This window comes from Haliaeetus albicilla, chromosome 26 (assembly GCF_947461875.1).
Source record: "Haliaeetus albicilla chromosome 26, bHalAlb1.1, whole genome shotgun sequence".
In the NCBI taxonomy this organism is placed as follows: domain Eukaryota; kingdom Metazoa; phylum Chordata; class Aves; order Accipitriformes; family Accipitridae; genus Haliaeetus; species Haliaeetus albicilla.
In genome coordinates this window covers 8,110,892-8,133,703 of record NC_091508.1, presented here as the reverse complement: position 1 = coordinate 8,133,703, position 22,812 = coordinate 8,110,892, and the positions used below count along the sequence as shown (strand labels likewise).

At 54.4% G+C, this 22,812-nt stretch overlaps 2 protein-coding genes across 7 annotated transcripts in view; one reads left to right on the top strand and one right to left on the bottom strand.

The window, feature by feature from the left end:
* Positions 1-3,065: 3,065 nt before the first annotated feature.
* On the bottom strand, positions 3,066-9,241 carry LOC138682091 (SUN domain-containing protein 5-like). The gene is made up of 10 exons (XM_069771461.1): positions 8,641-9,241; positions 7,836-7,900; positions 7,166-7,227; positions 6,924-6,964; positions 6,574-6,670; positions 5,913-6,006; positions 5,308-5,420; positions 4,520-4,687; positions 4,070-4,159; positions 3,066-3,285 (listed from the first exon to the last, which is right to left on the bottom strand). Exons 1-10 carry the CDS (start codon positions 8,664-8,666, stop codon positions 3,169-3,171), a joined length of 873 nt encoding a protein of 290 aa, XP_069627562.1. The 5' UTR covers positions 8,667-9,241; the 3' UTR covers positions 3,066-3,168.
* A 10,802-nt stretch (positions 9,242-20,043) lies between these two features.
* The window catches only part of CACNA1S (calcium voltage-gated channel subunit alpha1 S), a 56,364-nt gene continuing 53,595 nt past the window's right edge, over positions 20,044-22,812 (top strand). For 3 of the 6 annotated variants that reach the window (XM_069771247.1, XM_069771245.1, XM_069771244.1), the window contains exon 1: positions 22,200-22,528. In XM_069771247.1, coding sequence (XP_069627348.1) covers positions 22,368-22,528 — 161 coding nt within the window. In that variant the 5' untranslated portion in view covers positions 22,200-22,367. Of the gene's footprint in view, positions 20,375-22,172; positions 22,529-22,812 lie in introns of those variants that run through there. The other 3 variants (XM_069771249.1, XM_069771248.1, XM_069771246.1) reach the window with 3 other exon arrangements.

The following is a 22,812-nucleotide window of genomic DNA, read 5'->3' as shown; positions in this document are numbered from 1 at the left end:
GCACAGCCTGTACCAGGGTCCCAGCATGGCAGCACGGGGACACAGGGCGCATGGAGCACAGCCCCGCCACGTCCCCCCTCACTGGCCGGTGGGAGTCCCACGCCGGTGCAGGCCCAAGCTGCGCTGGGGCGGTGCGGGGCTGCAGCTTACCCAGCCATGCCACCCGCTTTTGCAGGGGAGCACGAGGTGCCCGTTTCCCCATGGGCAGCCCAGGCCTGCCCGGACCCCTGGGCCGCCCCCGTGCAGTGGGCCGTCCAGGCACCAGAGCTGCCAGTGCCATTGATGGCAGGAGGGCCCTGGCAGCAAAGGGCGCCTGGGGGCCTTGCGGCAGGCTGGGCGGCTCTCGCACTCGAGCAGTTGGGCGGTATTTGGGTGTGATCCTCTGGGTAGGAACGGGCTTCCCTTGTCCAGCTCTGGAAGGGGGTTCCTGTGGGATCGGGCAGCAATGGCAGCATCCTGCCTGGGGCTGGGCCCCTCAGGCTCCACATTGACACGGGGGGACCCCGCTTCCCACAGTGGCCTGTGGGCAACTGCCGAGGGCCACCGTGCCCCCTTCTCCTCAACAAGATGCACAACAGCTCCTCTGGGCTGACCTAGAGACCCCAGTGGATTCTCTGGGACGACCCAGAAACCCTACTAACCTCACGTGAGAACCACAACTGTTACCGAAAAAGCCGGTCGAAGAAACTCTCTAAGGCTCAGTTTTGGAGTCTTAGAAAGCAGGCATTCTTTATTGCAGCGCTGGATGCACGGGGCATAGTTCCTCCTAGCGTGCATACCGTTACCTACAGCAAGCAAAGCTTATATTGTTCTAATATATACATACTCATCACATTTCCCCAAACTGGTGTACATATTCATGTTATTTCCCAGAAATTATTTACCCAGTGTCCGCCCTTTGGGGCATGCGCTATTAAATGGGTCGGTGGTCTTTGGGGTCTTTGAAACCCTCTGGTGGTCATTTTCTCTTGGTGTCTGCTAACTGAACTCTCTCTTAAGGCATGCGCAGTGCGGGTCATCTCAGGGGTGGTTCATCTCTTCTTCCTAGTTAGCTGGCCCTGGCAGGTTTTAATCACAAAGCTCAGCAGAACTTAAGGCTTCTCATCTATTTGTGCATACTGTTAACAAACCTCAAGGTTTTCTTACATACCAAAAGGTTCAAAGTCGCTCAAGCAAGCACAAATTAAGCGCTACAAAATACAATGGAGTCTTTCAGCTCCAGCCTTCATTCAAGGCATCACAATAGCACCCTGGGACGCCCGCCCACCAGCCCCACCTCTCAGGAACCCCTTGGGATCCTCCGACAACACCCAGGGAATGCTCCCGCTACCCTGACGCCCTCCCAATACTACATGCTGTTAGACAGCCGCCAGGAACACAGGCTGCTAACCCTCCCCATCCCTGCAATCCTTTGGACGAGCTTTCCGAGTGGACAGCGAGACTGGCTGCCCGGGATGTCCGTAATGGAGAAGGCGCCACAGCCCCGGACACAATGTCCCCAGTAGCAACAGCGGGAGGGAAAACCAAAGTGTTGCATGATGCAGCGCCTGGGGGACCAAAGAGCCTAACCTTAGTGCTAGATGGTGGAGCCCGCGACGGGAACACCTCAGGGGCTGCAGAACTGGACAGCCTTTCTGGGGAACCCCAGAGACGGTGGTCCGTCAAAAGGAGCGACAGCTCAGGGTCGTCCAAATGCCACGGGGAGGTCAGAACGCTCGAAAATTCCCCGTCGACACCTACCAGTGTGACGCAGAAGGACCCCCGACAGAGAGTGGCGAGATCTAGAACGGGGACATTCATGGGCTGAGGAATGGGCTTTCCGACAGGCCAGTCAGACAGGCTCCCCACGCCCGTTTCACAGAAACGATGGCTTCACCGACAAACCAACAGCCCGGATGCCGGGAAGGTGCTAAGGCCAAACTGTTCCGTCTGCTCCTCCGGCCCCGCTGTCGGGAAAGTGAGGGAGGAGCTCCCAACCCCCAGCCCGGGGAGCCCCGAAGAGCTGTCCCAATGTTATCTAAGCAAGTAGAGGGTTAAAACTTGATGAAGAATTTAGTGAAGCTAGATGTCGCACACACTAGGAAAACCAAATAGGTACGCAACGTCTAGGACCAGGGTGACCGCCCCTGAGGTTGCTAGAAGCCATGAGTTAAGAGAACTTCTGATCAGGAGTTGGCTATCCTTGAAGAAGGAACATCCTGGAAAATATGTCAGCTCTACCTATTCTAATTATCAGGTTTATACTTCGTTTTGGATAGTCAGCTAAACCGCGTCCTTAAGCAGTAATGCTGAAAATGACACCCACGGGGCAGGAGACCCCGGCCCAGGCAGAGACCCTTGGTCACAGAGCACGCGTAGTAAGAGTAAAGGTTGTGTAACCATATGCAACCTACCAACCGATGGGCATTAGAGGGCAGTCTGAGGAAACCTACCAACTGATAAGGAAGTATACAAAAGGAACTCTGGAGAATCCCCAGGCGAGCTAGCTTTGCGGAGTTATCACCTAGCACCCAAACTTGCACAGCTTTGTAATCAACAATGCCTCGTCTCTGTGTGTGAGACTGGCTCATTGCACACCGCGTACCAACACCCCCTTTGGGGACGACACCAAGGCTCGAGGCTCGAGGCTCGGGCTTCGGCCCGCAGCCCGCGCCTGCAGGCTGCCCAGTTGCAACGGCAGCGGGGCCGGGGCGGCAGCGGGGCGGGGCCAGAGAAGGGCTCTGCAGTGGCTGGCGGGGGGCCCTGCCTGTCACCACCTGGCGGGCGCCATTGGCCGAGAAGCCCGGAAGAGGGTGGGCGGGCTCCTGGGAGAGCTCCTGCAGAGCCGGCTCTGGGGGCGGGTGGCAGTCTCCCTGCTCGTAACGGAAGCCGGGTCCTTCTGCCCGCCCGAGGCTGGTGCTCCTTGCGGAGCCTCCTCGCAAGGTTGAATCTTAGGAATGCTTAATATCGTCCTCTGTTTTAGGAAGCAGTCAAGTTCTGACCTTTTCCACACACTCCCGCCCGCCCCCCAGTGGACCTTCTTGCGCACCCCACTTTGGAGACAGGTCTTCTACGCCGATCTCAATTGCCACAACTTCTTCTTTTGGTTTATTTCCCCCCCGCCCCCGTTTTTCTTCCTTTTTTTTACGTTTGGCCTGCTTTTTCTTCTCGGGTTGCGGCTGGGGCTTTCTAGTTTGCCATCTTCCCGTGAACCTGCACTCGATAAATGCAGGTGTACGCTGGGTTTCCCCAGTTGGTCTTCACGAGAAGTTTGATATATGAAAAGGCTCTGGGAAGCGGCGCGTCCTGCAAAGAAAAGAGGGAAAGGAAAACGGGGGCGTTACGAGCGACAATGCAATCAACGTATCTCCCCCTGCCAGCCCTGCTCCTGCTCAGGAAGAAGCTCTTGGAAGCGGCTGTGGAAATGTGAGGTTCGCTGCTGGCACCGGGGCTGCTGGGCAGGCTGGGGAGTCGGGGAGGGGGAAGGCACCTGGCTGGCATCCTCTGCATGCCGGCCCGGCTGGGGCTGCGTCTCCCTTCCCTCTGCCCCTTCCCTCTGCTGCTTGCTCTCTGCTGACAGAGAGGCCGGGGAGGTGCTCCTATGCGGGGGGCAGCCGGCGTGCAAGGCCACCAAGCTCCCGCTGTCTGCTCTGCCTGCTTTCCTCCTGGCAGGCGTGAGAGCACCAGGAGAGAAGGGGCATGCTATGCTGGGAGGAGAGGACACTGTCCAGCCTGCCAGCAGGCCACAGGATGGAGCGACGGTGCCGCCCGACGGTTTTTGCCGCCAGGCGTCCGTTCCTCCACGGCACAAAGCCGTTGCTTGGGTGGAGTGGCCGCGTGCGCAGCTGGCTCTGCTGAAGGCAGCGGGTGCAGCCAGGGATCTCTCAGGACTCGTGCTCCCACGGGCCTGGCCCTGCCCTTGCTATCCTTTTGCTGCCACCACCGCGTGCTACTCAGCCCTCCCAGCCCCGCCAGGTCTCTCTCGGCGCTGGTCCAGGCCCCTCTGCCCAGGGAGAAGGCATTCACTCTCTTCCTGCCATCGACTTGCAGGCAAACCTGTTTTGCTCTTGTCCCCGTGCCTGGACCCTACCTTCAGAGGGAAGGTCTGAATGGCCTCTTTTGCTACGTTGTACGTGAACGTCCCAAGGAGAGTTTCCTCTTCTCCGTCCGCATCCACTCCCTCAGGGGCAAAGCACAAGGAGAGCAGCTCAGACTCGTCCCGACAAAGAGGGAACGTACGCGCTGGATCAGCCCTGTTATCTGCCCAGCCTCTCCTGGGGCTCTAGCAGTAGTCTAGCACTGGTTAGGGCGCAGCTCAGTCTCTGCCTTGAGTTTTGGTCAAGAACCCCCAGGTGCTTGGCCAGAACAAGTCTTAAGAGGGATGAAACCTCTAGAGCCCTTGAAGTATCCCCCTGGGGCACTGCAGTGCTCAGGAGAGAGCAGGACACAAACCTCAGCGGATGCACACAAGCAAGCAAGACCCGGTCATGGCTTTCCCCCGGGGCCAGATCCCCACCAGAAGCGCCCAGCAGAGACTTACAAAGACAGCGACGTCTCTGGGCGCGCTGGTGACGGTCCCAGAGGGAGAGACGTCTTTGTAGATGTGCTGCATCGTGACGGCGGTCGGGTGGACTCGTGCTGGCAACCTGATGACCACCTGGCCCTGACGCCCTTGTAAAGGCCAGCAGTCTCCTGGGGAAAGACCCGGCTGCAACCAGAACGCGAGAGCGATGAAGGGTGGGAGAGCGTTGGGGCTAACACAGCTGCCTGTGTAGCTTGAAGCCTAGGCACCGGTGCATCTGTGGGGTCTATTTCAGCTCGAAAGTGAGGCGCCTGTGAGGAAATGGACAAAGGCAGGAGGCCTTCTTCCCTGCCTGACAAAGGGGGCTCTCAGTATTACGGCGCAGAGGACAATACCGCTTAGGAAACCATCCTAGTCAGGGCCGAGCAGAAACACGTCTCTGCCCAGTGGCTCTGCAGGGCACCCCCCACCTCCCGCCTCCCACCCCTGAAAAGGCGCTGTTAGGGATGAGCGTGGAAACGGGGTCACCAGGGAGAAGCTCTTTCACTCAGCTGTGGCAGAGGACTATGGGCGAGATGCAGCAGTTCAGCTCCGTTCCCCTCCTGAGGGGAACCAGTGATTTCCTTCTAGCAAGCCCAGCCCTGTGTTCGAGCTTTGGTTTCAGGAACCTGATCAACATGGTGGGCTTGAGCAGTACCACTGGACTGAGGGGAAAGCCCCTGAGGTTGGTCCCCAACTTCACAGGAAGGAAGGAAGGAAGGAAGGAAAAGGAAGGAAACCAGCACTGATGATTTCCGCTACAATACCTGCAAGATAGTATCAGGAGGGTTGGCAGGGCGAAAGAACCATAAAACCCTGCAGCCCCAATTCTCTTTGCAGTTGTAGGTCTCGGAAGTTCTCTGCATGTCGATGGTGGCACCTGTAAGGAAGGGAGAGCAGGTGACTGACTGCAAGAGGCCACAGACTAGGAAGACTTAGTGCTCAGACACTATTTGTGCCGCCGCCGGCCAGCTCCACGTCTCTCAGTCACACAGTGCCACGAGGAGAAGGTTTGAGGGGCCTGGGAGACAGCAGGTGCCCGTGTGAATGACAGCAGACCAAAGCTGAGGGCCTTCTGCGCGGGCAGCAAAGGACGGCCCGGCCATTCCCTTTTCAAATGCAGAGGAGAGGAAGAGAGCCCCTCCATCAGCACAGGAACGCGTGCCAGGGCAGCACCAGAGGCACGCGTGCGGAGGCCGAGGGCAGGACTGGGAGGGAGTCTGAGAGAGCCACTCTGCCACAGCCTTGCTCTTGGACCCCGTGAAGCATTGAAGCTCCCCCACTTTGGAGAGCAGCGCCTGGAGCACAGGCTCCTCTGGGGAGCGCTACAGGCAAGCGCAGGGCAAGGAGACTGGGCTGCTTGTGTCCATACCAGAGCTTTTCAGGGCCCAGTCAGACATCTCGACATAGACGTTCAAAGCCATCTTGGATGCTGCCTGGTTCACTTCCTGACCTTCCTGGGAACGCTGCCATAAAGGAACACAGAAAAGGACCGCATCAGCGGGCAGTTCAGCGTGGCTTCTAGCGCCCGCGGAGGCAAAGCGTCACCGTCAGAAATCCAAGGCAAGCTTTGTCCACGGAGCTGCAAGACTCTCTGCTGCTGACATGAGCCGCGAGGACTGAGGAACAGTATCTGTGGCCGTGGCCCCGAGGTGGGTTGACGAGGGCCCCCACACCCTCGTCCCCACCCTCCACGCTCTCCAGGTCAGCCGGGAGCCGGGCTCAGGCCCTGCAAGCGACGGCTGGCCCCGTGAGCGTGCCTGGGTCTCACCACTGCCTCAGGGGCCCAGCCAGAGCAGCCAGAGGCAACGGTGTGCCAAGGGAAGGCTGTCGGGAGTTTTCCGCTGCCTGAAGCGGCCCGGTTAGACTGGGGCTGGAGAAGGGCCTGTGCAGCGCAGAAGCTCACCCAGCAAAGCCCCTGGGGTAAAGGCTGGGTTGCTGCAGTCAGCAGTCTGAGCCCACCAACAACCCCACGGAGTACTTTCTCGGGCATTCTGCCCAGCCAAGCCTCCTTCCCCAAAACGCAGGCTCACCTTCTTGGCACTGCTGATCTCCGCCCTCAGTTGAGCCACCTCCTCCAGAAGAAGCTGCATCTTCTGGTTTTGCTCCGCCAACAAAGCGCGCAAGTCCCTGCCGGAACAAGAAAGCACATCTTGTCAGAGAGCGGCCCATCCCCTCTGGGGGTGTCTGAGCTCAGCAAGGAGGAGAGACGCAGGTGCTTTCCCTGCTTTGCAAGCGCTTCCCTTCTGCACCAGGTTGAGCAAAAGGCGAAGGCAGGGGGGAGGCACGGGAGCCCTGGCTGTTAGGAAAATGAGTGCCGGTAGGACGAAGTCGGCTGACGCTTCTGCACAGAGCCACTTCCAGCTCAGGCAACATCTCTTACCGCTGCATCTTCAGTTCTGCTGCAGACTCACACGTCAGCTCCTGAAAGGGAAAAACACTCCGTTAGAGCATCCACTACCAGAGCTGCCGGGGCTTCCCAGGAGAGGCTTCCCTAGGAAGACACGGCACAAGCTGCTGCTTCTTTGGGTCACCCTGCATGGAAGCAGAAGAGCCCGTGATTTATCCAGCCACTGTCAGCAACGCTCCCTTGCAGGAGGTGCCCGTCCCGCAAGAGTCACCGACCTCCGTCAGTCCCTTGGCCCGCATGGTCCACAGTGGCAGTGAGGTCCTGCAGTAAACGCTAGCTGCAATTCACATCACCAAGAGACAGTTATTTGACTAGGGTTGCCAGCGATCCCTGCAGTCCCCTTGTCTCCTCCCTGTTGCCCTGGGGGTGGGGCAGCAGGTCAGCTGAGGAGGTGGGGAACGCGGGGTGCAGAGAGACGACGCGCCTCTGACTGGGGGTCATCAGCCCAGGCTTGAGGGGACTGCGCAGGCGTGATCTTCAGGTGTGCTCGGTGCCCCAGAGCTATTCCCCATCTCCCCTCACTGCTTCAGCGAGCACCGAGACCAGGCTGCATGGGCTAGGAGAGGTACCCCTCCATCGGCCCCCCCTGCACGGCCCCTCCCCTCTGGGAATCCCCCGTTCAGGCTTGGAAACCTACGCCCTTCTCTCGCAGACTTGCAGACTAAGCAAGCCATTCGGACCAGCGGCCAGAGCAGCAGCACGGCTGGGAGACTGCCAGTCTTCCTGGTAGTCCGAAAGCCAGCCCCAGTCAAGGACATGCTCATGAAGCACTTGGGCCACGGGAGTTTCCGCCCATACTGGCCCAAAAGGAAATCTGGCCAGCTGAAAGCTGGCATCCAGCACAGCCAGGCTGTCGCTCTCGGGTGTTTGCCCATGGGAACTCACCAAGAGCCACTGGGAGCAACAAGATGACAACTTTCAAGAACCTCTTCTGTAGGGCCATCTTTTGCCTGGAAAAGAGGGAGTCCTGTGGCTGTCAACGATCCAAGTCTCGGGCGAGCCCCTCCACAGGCAGATTTCCCTTTTCAGGCCAAAAAGCCACCGTTCTGGAAGCCTGCTGCTGACAGAGAGCTGACAGAGCAGCGCCCAGGAGGAACACGATTTCTGTCCACACCGTTCGACACGGCCGGCAGATCTTCCCCAAAGGAAGGGCTCCAGGAGCACCTTCCGAAAGGGAGTGCAAATGATCCCGGGAACTAAAGAGGTCGAGCAAATGAAGACTTGCTTTTCAGCTCCTCAGCAGTCTTTCTGGTGTGGACCCTGCTCTCTCTTTGGCTGAGAAAGCAGGCCTGTTCTCACTTGCGATCACACCGATCTCTCTTAGGGCTGTTTTTCCGCACAGCGGGGAAGCACAGCAGCCTTGTCTGGCTTTCCTCCCAGAGCCCTCCCCGACCCGCACGGTCTCTTGCTGGAGCTGGGGAAAACCCTTCCCTGCAGAGGCTTGGCTCTGCACCCAAGCGTCCGGCTACGGGGCAGTTTGTCCTACCGCGGCCAAAGTTTGGGGCTCCAGCAAATGCGTGGGAGTGAGACTGCCAAGGGGCTTTGCTCTTGGCCACAGCACGAGCAGCGCCCGAGCGGGAGCCCCGGCTGCTGGCTGGGCAACAACACCCTCTGCCCTCCCCTTGGCTTGCACTGACCCTCAGACATCCCCTTTCTCCCCCCGTCCACAGCAGAAACACATAGTACGTACACGGCGAAGACGCCTGTGCTCAGCATGTGTCTCCACAGGGAGACAAGGGCACCTGCCAGCTGGCAAGCAAGGCTGAAGGCCGTCCCTGGGCAAAGAAACCAGAGAAAAGTTAGGCCTGTCTCTTGAGGTCTCTTCACTGGGATGCCCAGCCACACGTGTTGCAGCTCCCTGTGGGGAGGTGGGCACCGAGTCCTACCCACTCCCTCCCTGGGGCAAAGAGCAGCAGGGCAGCCTGCACTTCTCCTGCCACTTGTGACGTCCGGCCAGAGCTCTGGCACACTGCAGCTCTCCGAGCTCACCCCAGAGGACTTCGCGGCAAGCAGCAGTGCTGAGCTTACTTGCAACTTCTGTGGCCTTGTTGCGCCACTTGGCAGGCCCTTGAACGGCTGAGCCGGCAGCTGGCATCGAAGGCAGGGTCAGTACCTCCATCTCTATGCAGAGGTTATTGTGGGAGGAAAAAGACAAATGCCGGTTGCCCACCGTCGCCACGCCACGGGAGCCGAGGTGGGCTCAGGAGTAGCCTGAGCGGAGGCCCTTGCCAGAGGACGGGCCGTCCCAGCAGCAGCGAGAGAGGGCAGCACAGCTGGGCTGCTTCTAGGGGTCCCCTCCTCTCCTTTCCCCCTCCTTTGCTTTACAGGCCTGCAGCGGGAGAAGAGGAAGCAAGCTGGCAGCGGCAGTCCCCCGCCTCGGGAAGCCGACCCGGCAGCACAGCCCGATTCCCACCCCGTTCCTCCCTGCTCCCTGGGCCCTGGCACTAACCCGCCCCTTGGCAGGCACCTCTCAGTGGCCGTTCGGGGAGGGGGCACAGGCTGCTGTCCCCCACCGCGGCCCCCCACTTCTTCCCTGGGCACTGCCGGTCTCCCAGCCCCGCTCCTCTCTGCACAGCTGCCCCCCTCAGCCAGGCAGGACTGTGCCTCAGCGTCCCGAGGGGGCCAGTCTCAGGTCCCAGGGGCTTGGCCCCCTCGTGCAGCAAAATCTCCCTGTGCTGCTAGCAGGGCTGGGCTCCGACCCCTGCAGCACGAGGCTACCGCCTCCCCAAAAGCCCCTGCTGCACCCTGGCTTTTGGCCGGGAGAGCGAGCCGGGCTTTCAGACGAGACCCATCCCCACAGAAGGGGGGCTTTGCAAGCCACGGGGCTCTTCAGAAAACCTCTGTCGGCTTCCCCATGCTTCCCCACTGACCGTGCTAGGCCACGTCCGTGCTACCACCCTAACCTGAAGCCCCGGGCAGGAGCAGCCCACTTCGTACCTACTCGTCTGGCAGCGGCTCGGCCCCGCTGCCTCTCCTGCCGGCTGTTGGTCAGCCTCGTTCCCCAAGGAGCCTTGGGAGGCCCCTTGGCGTCTTCTCTGGGGGGCCTTTCTCCTCGCCATCTCTGGGCAAAGGCAGGCTCCCCGCTCAGCTCTTCCTCCTCAGCCCCAGCAGTGCGGCCTGTCCGGGCAAAACCAGCTGCGGTGGCAGCGGCCCCACGCTGCCCCCCAGCAGGAGTGCGCCTGCCCAGGGCAACAGCCACACGGCAACTGTGGGATCCTTCCTCGCCCACCAGAGGGCTGTGTGGGCGGCCAGCTCTGACCTCACAGTGGCAGTGGCTCTGACCTCACAACGGGGCTCCCCGGGGCTGAGCAGGGCAGGGAGACCCCGTGGTCTCCCCTGGGGCAAGACGGCTGCGGCCCTCCCGGGCCTGTGGGCCCCCCCGAACCCTGCCACGCTCCCCTGCCGGGCAGCTGCCTGGCCTGGCCTGGCCTGCCGGGGAGGGTTCCAGCTCTCCCGGGCATCCCCGGGTAACCAGAAAGGGCGCTGGAAAGGGGGCTTTGCTCTCGCCCCATGCTTCCGGCGGCGTTTCTCCCCTTGCAACCGTTTCGTACGCCAAGGAGAAAAACCCAATAGCCCAGATGTGCTGTCAGGGGCCTAGCGATACCTCTTGGTTAACAAGGACCATTTTGTTTCTCGCCCTTGCTGATTCTGGCTTGGCTTCCCTCGTTTGAAATAGGAGTGGGATCCTTCCTTGTCTCTGTTTGGAGACAGATCTTCTACACCGATCTGAGTTGCCACACACCACTCTACGAACCACTTTCCAAAGTCCATCTCTGTTAAGCAGGGCAGCATTTATGGGGTACATGGCCCCAGACTCCTGAGAGCAATGACTTCCAAAGCCACCAGTCATATGCTGCCTGCTCTTCTTTCCTAGCACCACCGTAGCCACTCCAATAGGGGTTTTTGAGGGCAGAAGCTATAAGTTTTCCACAAATTCTTCACTTCATCCTCTTTCATTTACCATGATTAGTCACATGTTGGGCTATGATGGTCACGTTTTGACGAATCTGCTTAACTATGTTGGGAGAGGCTGCGTGACTGGTATTAGTTTTCCTTCATCATTACAGTCCCAAATAGCACCATCCCAGGTTTCAGGATCCCAGTCTGCAGCAGTCCAGATATTTTGTCTTTGCTGACTGCTCTCAGAGTAGCCCAGGTGGTGATCCAAGCTCCAAGGCACAGGATCATAGTACCATCCCATCTCATCCTGGTCATTTTCCCACCCATGTGCAATATTTTCTTGTTCTTTCAGTCCCTTCCTTTTCCACCACCATGCCATACTGCTCACACAGTATTCACATTTGCTCCCAAGCACACAGGCAATGGGGACCCACCACTCTTGGCAGTCCTGGGTCACTAGCAGATCCGCAAGGTACACTTAACAGTGGCAGAAACATAAAGAAAAAGCACTCACACAAACAAGTAAAAAAAAACATTTCTAAAATAAGAATCAAAGGATCTTTCCAGAAATTCACAGGCCAATTATTCCAATTATAAGCTATGATATTAATGTCTTCCTGCCTTCTCTACCATCTTCTGTCATAGGCAAAACCATCTGATGTGGGGAATTTAATTTAAGAAGGAATTTGCTGATTAGTTGGTGTTGACATATGACCTTTATTTTAGTTATTTATGTAAAAGTGAAAAAAGAATCAATAGAATCACTAACTACTACCTCTCAGCTAGCTATTTACATACAAATCACAACTTTCCTCATTTCTTTGTGTGGCACACTCTCACTGCATCCCAACTAACACATGGCAATTCATTAATTCCTTCTACAGTGGCTTAAACATGTATTGATCTGACTGGGAGACTACTGTACATCGAGGAGTCAGTGAGCCACGTTACAGTTAACCTGAGCTGTGCTCTGCTGCGCTGTGCTGCATGTCCAGCGTATCTTTCAGCACAAATCCCTTTGCTGCAGGACAACCTCAGCAGCTCATTGTAACAAAGGAGTCTGTGGGCAGCTCCCACACAATGCGGTTATTATGCCACCTGCATGGCCTTGCCTTTATGTAACAGTGCAGCAGGAAGTACTCATGTGAACATCTTTTAGGAATAGAGTTGTTTTCTTGTAAGTAAATTATAGAATAGCTTGAATGACCAAAAAGGAGAAGCTTCCCTGCATGAATGGGATCTGCACAGCGCTGTGGGAAAATCCATCCGGGATCCTTCTGATGCTGCACTGCATCAGACATGGGGTATGCAGCAGCTGAAGTGATGAGGTTGGGTTTAGGGGTGATTCTGATTTAGGGTCTTTGCCCCACTGTCTCTTTGATCAAGCACATACACCAAGGCTCTGAACCTGGGATTACTTTTGCTGAACACAATCACCATTGCAACAATACCTCATTGGAAGGGTAAAAGTAACTTGTCTAACCATAGTCTAAATGCAGTTCATGTTCCCTGGTAGTGGATGAATTACCCAGCACCTGGTAAAGTCTCCTTCAGTACAACAGGAAGAGCCAACATCTCTGAATAAAAAAACAATCATGCCTAAAACACGTAGCCACTTCAGATCAGTTATCCCTGTGGTAACTATTTTGAGACTTTCTGCTTAAAACCCGAAAAGTCAGAAGGATCATGAGGCCTCTCTTTTCGCTGTCTGTATTTGCACAGAAAATCAAGATCAAACAAGATTTTACTCTTCTGCTCCACAGTTTTCTGAACTCACCTTAGCATGCTGTTGTTACATAAGAAAAAGCTCCAATGTCAAGATGACTTCAAAGACATGCGCAATAGAACTTGACCAACAATGACCTCACCTGTTCAAGAGGGTCTGCTGTTAGAAGAAACCGGACCAAACCAGCTGAAAGCAGCTAAGCTGCAACAAAAATAGTGCAAACTCAGCTAATAAATATGCATTAGGCATGCTTGCACAGGGAGATCACTCAAAAGAGGATGGTAACAAGTGATGTCATGGCCAAAGCCAATAGGTTATGTAAATTGTAAAAGTGAATATGTGAGTAGTCTTAAAATTGTATATACAGAATCAAGAGTGTAACACAGGGTCCTTCTCAGGCTCCCAGCCAAGAGGGACCTTAATTGCTGGCAATAAAAGGGGGGTTAGCTAGCGTGTACTTCTGCTGCCTTCTTTCCAGTACCCGTGCATGAACTAGAAAAAGAAAAATGAGAACAAGTCCTTTTTGCTAACAATTTGGTGACTGTGATGGATAAGTTCAACTCCTAATCAAGTTAGCTGTACTTTGGTTCAGGCTGATAAAGGAACAACAGGCCTTATGATCGAACATGAACCTGGGGGCATAGCAGTTGGGAGGGGTTACAGCTGGGACAGCTGACCCATACTGGCCAAAGGGATATTCCATACCATATGATGTCATGCTCAGCAATAAAACTGGAGGATGGAGGTTGTTGGGGGCTGCCCTTGCTTGGGGACTGTCTGGTTGGTGGTGAACAATTATTTTCTTTTGCATCGCTTGTTTTTCTAATTTTTTTTACTTTCTCTTTGGTTTTGCTTTTTATTCCTTCTTACAATTGTGTTTTAATTTTTTTATTATTATTAAACTGCCTTTATCTCAATCCACAAGTTTCTTTCTCACTTTTAGCCTTCAAATTCTTCCCCCCACTGGGGGGCAGAGAGCAAGTGGTTGGGTGGTGCTTAGTTGCTGGATGGAGTTAAGCCACAACACCACCTGCATTACAGTTTGACATGTAATGCCCCCATCAGCCTTCCTGTGATCCTGTCCTTGTGATTTGTGCCCATCACATGTCCAGTATTTGGCAACACAAGCACCAGGAGCTCACCCCTCCTCCTCACCAGCTATGTGAAAAATATATGAACAGTGCTATTTTGCCAGGCTTCCTCTCATTCTACATCTCTCATATTTCTTCATAGTGCCAGACTAGAGCCAAGCTCCACTATCTTATCTTCCCCTATAGATCCCACCAAGCCCATTCCCATGGCTGTAGTTTTCCTAAAGAGTGCACAGGTTTTATGCATTCCTTAATCATCAAGGTTTAAATGATGAGATATTTGGCTATTAATGATCCTTTGGGGGCAATTTTTATATGTTAAAGGTCGTCTGTATGACTGGTCTAAGTCTACATATATGATTCTGTCATGAAAAGAATGAGCGAGTTTGGTTAAGAGTCTGTAGCATTAAATTATTCAAAGTTTGTAGAATTCTCTAAGATGGAGAAGATGAGATCAATGTCCACAGAAAAGAGCATGGTCATCCACTGAAGAGACATGCTAGTGATACCGATGACTGAGAGACCAAGCACTGATCATAATGTGTAGTTGTCAGAGTGCTGTTCCCTGCATCACCAATAGAGAAACACAGGAACTCAGAGCACTTCTATTCATCTGTTCCAAGACATTCCTGTTCTGTAGTTTTTCCAAGGCCACGTCCATGGATGTAGACAGTTTGTCCTAAAAGTGGCCAATTATTTTTACAACAGAATTTCCACTTCACTTCTTTTAGATGGGATTCAACAAATTCCTTCCACTCCTCCTTTCTTGTAGTGTTGACCAGAACGCTGCATAAAAAAGACTTGTTTTGTCACTTTATATAAGTGATTTGGGCAGATGGGTGTGTTCTTGGGTGTGTGTACAGCCTGCCCCTCAGCCAAGCAGTGTCTGCAGTTCTTGTTGCTGTTGTTTCTTCTCTCCAGAAATCCTCTAGTAGCATATACATTTGCTGTTAGCTGTTAAGCACTAGCAGCGTTTCTGTGGCAAATTATTCTTTAACTAGTTGTCATGAACTGGGTCATTTTCAAAGAGCTTCACTCCACACATCTGGTTTTGCAAGTGGGTCAGTCTTTCTAAGTCTTCTTTTCTTCATTTGCTAGGGTTTGAAAATGGGATTCTGGTTTTGTGTGTGTGTGATTGTTTCCCATTCAGTTATCAGCTTGTTCTCAGCATTACAGATAACAGTAGTAAGGCTGCGACTTGCTTCCTTGTTATCTCTTACAGAAATCGATGGTTTATCAAAAACTTTTTGGACACCAACTTCTAAGGGGCTTTCTTAATGGTGGTACTTTGTAAGTGTTTTAAGTATGTACTTATTAAGCCTGCAGATCTGTAATAAGCTTGGGAGCTGAATGACTCCTAAATGACTGTCCTTTGTGGTGGTGTAAAGTAAGCTGTTGCATGTAGAGGCTGGGAGGTGTAACCATTCTCTAACAGCCTTTCTGATGTTAATGTCCAGGCCTTGGTTGAATGTACCCTTTATGTCTGCATGGTCCACCAGATAGGAGTCTTGCAAGTGTGTAGATGCCAATATTAGAGAGCCAAGACTCAAGTTTTATAGAATCATAGAAAAGTCTAGGTTGGAAAGGAACAAAGATCATCTGTTCCAACCTCTTGTTGAAAACAGGGCCTTAGATTAGGCTATCCAGGGCCCTGTGAAGCCAAGCCTTGCGGATTTCCAGCAAAGTACACTCCACCACTTCTCTGAATAACGTATTCCAATGTTTATTTGTTCTTACAGTGGAGAATTTTTTTCTTATATCCATTGCCTCTTGTCCTATCACCATGCATTCTTGTGAAGTACTGTAATCTTCTCTAGAGATAACCTTGTTGGTATTTGGACTGTAATTAGATTCCCCCTGCACTTTCTTCTCTCTAGGATGAACAAACCTAATTTCTTCATCCTTTTATCATAAGTCAAGTGCTACAGTGCTCTAATTGTCTTGATGGCCCTTTGCTGGACCTTCCTTTACTATTGGTGGTTTGTCTTTTGCTTTATTGCTGCTTCTTGGCACAGAGACTTGGGCACTGACCTTACCTTGGTGAAGTCCAAGACAAAGAAGGTTTTGAGTACTTCAGCCTTTTCTGTGTGATTTGTAACTAACATCTAAGGTAAATGTTGCTACTCTTGGTAGCTCTAAGATTACTGTATTGGTTTTATGTGGCAAGGTTTTGGTAGCGGGGGGGGTTACAGGGGTGGCTCCTGTAAGAAGCTGCTGGAAGCTTCCCCTGTGTTCGAGAGAGAGCAAGCCTATACCAGCTGGCTCTAAGACGGACCCGCCGCTGGCCAAGGCCGAGCCAAACAGTGATAGTGGTAACGCCTCTGTGATAACATTTTTAAGAAGGAAAAAAAAGTTGGGACGCGGAAAACAGCCACCGGAGAGAGGAGTGAGAACATGTAAGAGAAACAAGCCTGCGGACACCAAGGTCAGTGCAGAAGGAGGGGGAGGAGATGCTCCAGGCACCGGAGCGAAGATTCCCCTGCAGCCCGTGGTGAAGACCCTGGTGAGGCAGGCTGTCCCCCTGCAGTCCAGGGAGGTCCATGGTGGGGCAGATATCCACCTGCAGCCCGTGGAGGACCCCACGCCGGAGCAGGTGGGTTCCTGAAGGAGGCTGTGACCCCGTGGGAACCCTGCGCTGGAGCAGGTTCCTGGCAGGACCTGCGGATCTGTGGAGAGAGGAGCCCACGGAGCAGATTTTCTGGCAGGACTTGTGACCCCGTGGGGGACCCACGCTGGAGCAGTCTGTGCCTGAAGGACTGCACACCGTGGAAAGGACCCATGCTGGAGCAGTTCGTGAAGAACTGCAGCCCGTGGGAATGGCCCACGTTGGAGAAAGTTCGTGGAGGACTGTCTCCCGTGGGTGGGACCCCACGTTGGAGCAGGGGAAGAGTGTGATGAGCCCTCGCCCTGAGGAGGTGAAGCGGCAGAAAATAACATGTGATGACCGTAAACCCCATCCCTGTCCCCCTTGTGCCGCTGGGGGGGCTTGGTGGAGAAATCCGGGAGTGAAGTTGTGCCCGGGAAGAAGGGAGGGGTGGAGGGAAGGTGTTCTGAGATTTCGTTTTATTTCTCATTTACCTTACTCTGGCTGATTTGTAATAAAAAGTGAGCTAATTTTCCCTAAGCTGAGTCTGTTTTGCCCGTGATGGTAATTAGTGAATGATCTCTCCTGTCCTTATCTCGACCCGCAAGCTTTTTGTTATATTTTTCTCTCCCCTGTCCAGCTGAGGATGCGGGAGTGATAGAACGGCTTTGGTGGGCACCTGGCGTTCAGCCAGGGTCAACCCATCACAATTACAAAGAGCAACCAATAATTAATCAGTCAGTATAACTACAAGGAAAATGACTATGCTGTGATGATTGAAAAGTAGGTTGTGAAGTATTTTATTAATTTGTCCTAATATTATTAAGTCACCTAATATGAGCTGCTAAAAATACAAATTTAAATTTTATACCTGGTCTGGAACAGAATCAACACGTTCAAGGCAGTGCAGGGAGGTATGCAGTATTCAAGTGTATGCCTAGCGTTTATTGTGTGCATGTCGATCGCTCACACTTTCTGCCTACCTGTTAGTCTCTGCCTTGTTGGGGAGATCTGACACACCGATATTTTGATCTTTCAAAAGCGATCTGACTTTGAAAGTGAGAAGAGAGAAAGAGGGAAAGGCAGATCATGCACATTTGGGAGATGCAATGTTGTTAGCAGTTATCCCCAAGAAGACAGGCCATGTGTTCTAGTAATCCTAATGACAGCTGCCTTGATGATGTTCATACACAGGCGTCCTCCAGAGAGATGATCACCACATCACATATGTGGAAAGAAATACTTCTGTAAGTCTCCAACCATAATAGATGGCTGCTGTGAAGAAAGTAGTGGTGGTGTTCTGGCTCAGAGGTGTAAAAAGATGCTCACTTTTCTTCCCAGTAAATGGCAATCATTTCTTCTTTTGGGGAGCAGAGACATTATTTACTGCAGACAGAATCCTTATCATGCTGAATATCACTTTGTCATCTTTTATTTCTTTATTTATTGCAGATCAGTGTGTTGATGAAGAAATGCCATTTGATGTCCTCAACATACTTAAACAGTCTACTTAGCCATTGCTGCTTGGGTGAGAACACCTTGGTCAGTGAGCATGCTGGTAATGGACCTCAGGGTGGGTAGGCAAAGAAGGGAGAATCCCTCTCATGGACAGTGAAGATTCACCTTATACAGTCAGTGGAACTGAGAGAACTATTATCTGACCAAATGTAAGAGTCCTGGTAAGAATGAGAGAAATCAAATCCTGAGCTCCCTTACAGCCCTGATTAGATGTCTGTTGATCACAGTAGGACTTTAAACACTTCAGTACAGGTGCAGACACCCACAAATAAGTGAAATGAAGCTTACCTTCCGCATCTATGCCAATGCACGCAGCACGGGCGATAAACAGGAGGAGCTAGAAGCCATCATGCAGGATAGATGTGACTTAGTCGCCATCACGGAAACATGGTGGGGCGGCTCCTATGACTGGAGTGCTGCAATGGATGGCTAAAAGCTCTTCAGAAGGGATAGGCAAGGTAGAAGAGGTGGTGGGGTGGATCTCTATGTTAGGGGATGTTTTGACTGTACAGAGCTACATGATTGTGATGACAAGGTGGAGTGCTTATGGGTGAGGATGAGAGGGAAGGCCAATAAGGCAGATATTGTGCTGGGAGTCTGTTACAGACCACGCGACCAGGTTGAAGAGACAGATGAATCGTTCTACAAGCGGCTAGCAGTAGTCTCAGAATCATGTGCCCTTGTTCTCGTGGGGGACTTTAACTTTCCAGACATCTGCTGGAAATACAACACAGCAGTGAGTAAACAATCTAGGAGGTTCCTGGAGTGTGTGCAAGATAACTTCCCGACACAGCTGGTAGGTGAGCCGACCAGGGGAGGAGCCTTGCTAGATCTATTGTTTACGAACAGGGAAGGACTGGTGGGAGGTGTGATGGTTGGAGGCTGTCTTGGGCTTAGCAACCGTGAAATGATAGAATTCTCAATTCTTGGTGAAGCAAGGAAGGCGGTTAGCAAAACCACCGCTATGGACTTCTGGAGGGCAAACTTTGGCCACTTTGAGGCACTGGTTGAGAGAGTCCCTTGGGAGACAGTCCTCAAGGGCAAAGGAGTCCAGGAGGGATGGACGTTCTTTAAGAAGGAAATCTTAATGGCTCAGGACCAGGCTATTCCCATGTGCTGCAAGTTGAACCGCCGAGGAAAATAACCGGCCTGGCTGAACGGGGAGCTTTTGCTAGGAGTCAAGAAAAAAAGGAGAGCTTATCATCTCTGGAGGAAAGGGCGGGCAACTTGGGAGGAGTACAGAGATCTTGTTAGATCATACAGAGAGAAAATTAGAAAGGCAAAAGCTCAGCTAGAACTAAATCTGGCCACTATTGTAAGGGACAACAAAAAATGTTTTTACAAATATGTTAACAGTAAAAAGAATCCCAAGGAGAATATCTATCCTTTAATGGATACAGAAGGGAACGTAGCCACCAGAGATGAGGAAAAGGCTGGGTCAGACCCTCTTGTCTGCCTGGTAGCTGCCCCTGGATCCCCAGTTGCTGGCACCGGGACACACCAGCCCCCGAGGCCGCATCCCACTCCATGCTGGCAGACACCCCCTCACTCACTCACACACACGCCCGCACACTCACACACACAAGCGCGTGCGTCCGTGCGGGTCTCGGCTGCCTTCCCGCCGCCTCGCGGACTCCCGTGGTCCCTCCGGCAGCCACCTGCGCCCGTGGCGTCGGGGCGGCCGCTGACTCCCCCCCATCCCAAAGGCGGCCCGGAGCGCTGCTCCCCCTCCCGGGGCGGGCGAGGGGCTCTCCAGGGATATGTCCCCGCGGCGCCGCAGCAGCTCCCGGCAGGGCCTCGATGGCGGGAGCGGGGCGGGGACGGGGCGGGAGCTGGGGCGGGGCCGAGCTCAGGACGGCCGCCCCTTCGCGCTGCCGCCCGGCTGCCGGCAGTGGGGCTCGGCTGGGTTCGGCTGTGCTCGGCCGTGCTCGGTTCGGTTCGGTTCGGTTCGGCTCCGCGGGGCTGCTGAGGGGAGAGCTCAGGCCGGGGCGCCACTGGTCCGGCCGCCCCGGGGCTCCGGTCGGCGGCCCCAGGCTGCCTCACTCTGCCCCGCGCACCGGCGGCACTGGAGGAGCCGCTGCCGGGACTCCAGCTCCGGCTGAAGGTTCCCGTAGGCAGTTGCGGCCATTGGCTGGTGCGTGTGGGAGGGGAGAGACTGTGGTGGACCCGGAGCGCGACAGGCTGCCTGCTGCCGTCTGTCTGTCCGGCTCCGGCAGCTCCGAGGGACAGGCAGGGCAAGGTCCTGCGGGAACCGGTCGGCAAAGCAGGGAGGTGCCTGGGCTGGGGAAAGGGGAAGCTTTCAGGAGGTGCATGAGCACTCGTCTGTGCGGGCCAGGAGGTGCGAGGTGTTTGTTGGCATGGTCACTGCTGGCGAACGGGCAGTGCAGACAGTGTTTCCATCTCCGCTCTTCACAGTGGCAGGAGAGGCCCCTGTGGTGTGGCAGGCCTTCATCATTGGCCCACTGCATTTGGGGCCCTTCCTAAGGCCATGTCCTTGTGCAGTGATGGAGCAGGAGATGAACATGCAAGCCCACGAAGTGTGCGAGGAAGACGAGGATGGATGTGAAGAGGTTTCACAAGGAAGGAGTCTATCCCTGCTGGGCAGGTAGGAACTTCTCCATCAAGCAGAGCACTGCAGTGTGTTTCGTTAAAGCCATGTCAGGTTGGTGGTTGCCAGCACAGCCCTGTGCAAAATACAGAGCACAGCAAGGTGGCAAGCCATTGCCAGCAGCAGCACACAGGGTGTGTGAGCAAAGGGGTGTAGAGGAGATCAGAGAGGCCTTGAGTCTCCCCTCCACAGGCCCGTACCTGTGCCAGGCTGCACAGCCCTAGGTTGCTCACCCTGCCCTCTTCCTCTGACACTTTTCCAGGGTGAGTCAAAGGGCAGATGTTTCTTCTCAGGCTCAATGATAGATGGGCCCCACATCCTTGCTGTCCCTGGGACAGGTTCTCCTGCACAGGCAGCAGCAGAAATATGGCTCCTGGCTTTCGCTAGGGTTTAGGGGGAATAATGAGGACTAAATGAGAAATGGGAATGTGCGCAGACCTGCCTCACACGGAGACAGGGCTGGAGCCCTCAGCAGGAATGATTTTACTCTGATTTCATACAAAATGTGGCAGAGTGCTGTAGGAGGGGGCATTTAACCCCTTTACAATTGAGGGGCCCCTCCTCCAGAGTGCATCAGAACTGGCTGGAGCAGCTGCAGGAGTTGCTCTCCCATGCTATCTCCAGCCGTGGGCAGGGAGTGATCAATTCCCTCAGCACTGTGGCCCTCAGGCCATTGACACAGCCTGCTGCACAGCTGCAAAGTAATTTCCCTCCACAGTGGAATGACCCTGCAAAGCAAAGGAGAAGAAGCTTTGAGCAAGATAGTGTGGTACAGTGGGTAGAGCAGCTCCCTGGGATGCATGGGGTTGACTGGGGCACAGCTGATCAGTCTCATTAGACTGTGACATCCCTGTAGGACAAGGGACACCATTTGCCATGGGACATAACTGTAAGTAATAAGATCACTGCAATTATTTTGCTGACTTAGTCCAGGAAACGCCAGGAAAAGCCCAAGAGCAACCCTTCTGGGTGCCTCATTTTCCCCTGCTGTGAAGAGGTGCTGATAACCTTCCTCTCTCTCCCTGCCTACCTTCCAGCTCAGGAGTTACTATAACTGTTCACACCATTCATCCAGTTGGGCTTTCCCAAGCCCAGCTAGACTTGCCAGGACACAATCCAGCCTAGGCTTTTTGGGTTCCTGCATCCCCAGGCATCCTCCATATCATGAAAACAGGACTGGGAAGGTGAGGTTGAGCAAGGGGTTGTTTGAGTGACTGGTGCCTGCCAAGGGTTTCCTCTGCCCCTCCAGAAAAGCAAGCCAGAGGACTTTTTGGACTTGCCATGATTTCCTGGAGCTCTGAGGTTGGGGTCAAAGTCCCTGTCAGTGAGATGGACCCAGCCCCAGAGTCCCTACAGCCCCAGGATCACAGGGTCCAGGGCTCAGCTGAGCAGTTTGCACCAAATGAAGGTGAAATCCCGCAGAGAGAGGGGACTGATCACTTTGTGGGTTACCTGCTTTGGGAACCGGCCAGAGTCGGGGTTCTCCATCTCACGCTGAATAATGTGATTCAGCAAATGGGGCTGCACGCATTGCACCAGGCAGCCTGGCTTCCCACTTCCGGCAGAGTTGGCTGGGGGGAGCTGGGGAGAGAGCTGACCCCCTGGGACAAAGGTGCTTTTCTTTCAGAGACAATGTGCCCATCACTGGGCAGCCTGTTCCCACCCCCAGCCCGGGTCAGTGGCATGTGAAGCACTCACCCACCTCCCAGTGCACTGTGTAAAGAAGCAACAGCTGCAGGGGCCCTTCTGCTGCCTCAGGAGCTGTGACAGCACCCGGGAGCCAGGCTGGGATCTAAATTTAAACTCATGCTTTGTGTGTTTGTACATGCGAGTGCAGGCTCCAGCCCCCACTCCCCCACTGCCTCCCCTGGTGCGTGGAGACAGACTCTGCAAGAAGGGAGATCCAGAGGAGCTCCAGCTGGCTGGGACCTGGGGAAGGGGGGCTCCGCTGTGGGGCAGGAGGGAGAGAAACGGCTAGGGGAGAAACATCATGGAGCCTGCTTCTCCCCAGGATGACGTGAAGAAGAGGCAACAGAAGGAGAAATCCAAGAAGCCGGTGCCACCAGCAGCCCCCCGGCCAGCCAGAGCTCTGTTCTGCTTAACCCTGCAAAACCCGCTGCGGAAGGCATGCATCAGCATTGTGGAGTGGAAGTATCCTTCTGGCTGCATGGGCTTGGGAGCACCCATGTGTGTGCCTGTGAGCAGGTGTGCTGGGGAGGTGTGCTGAGGAGCAGGACCCTGTGGGCTGCAGGCAGGAGCAGCCTGTGCTGGCTGTCTCATACGGTCTGTAAAAGGCAACGAGGCACTTGGAGAGCCCCGGTAGGATGCATTGGCGCAGGCAACAGCTGTGCAAACTGGGGGCATGAGTAGGCTTGTGGGGGACGCTGGGGCTGAGAAGCGCGTCAGGCCATGGGGACCTTCAGTAGTGTGGTGCA

What these genes read in the sequence shown, in the direction of transcription:
- LOC138682091 (XM_069771461.1), bottom strand. Translation starts at nt 8,666, where the DNA reads ATGCTGAGCACAGGCGTCTTCGCCGT. An exon ending in AGCACAGGCGTCTTCGCCGT is followed by an intron (nt 7,901 to 8,640) that starts GTACGTACTATG and finishes CCTCTTTTCCAG; the next exon opens with GCAAAAGATGGCCCTACAGA. An exon ending in AGATCAGCAGTGCCAAGAAG is followed by an intron (nt 6,007 to 6,573) that starts GTGAGCCTGCGT and finishes CCTTTATGGCAG; the next exon opens with CGTTCCCAGGAAGGTCAGGA.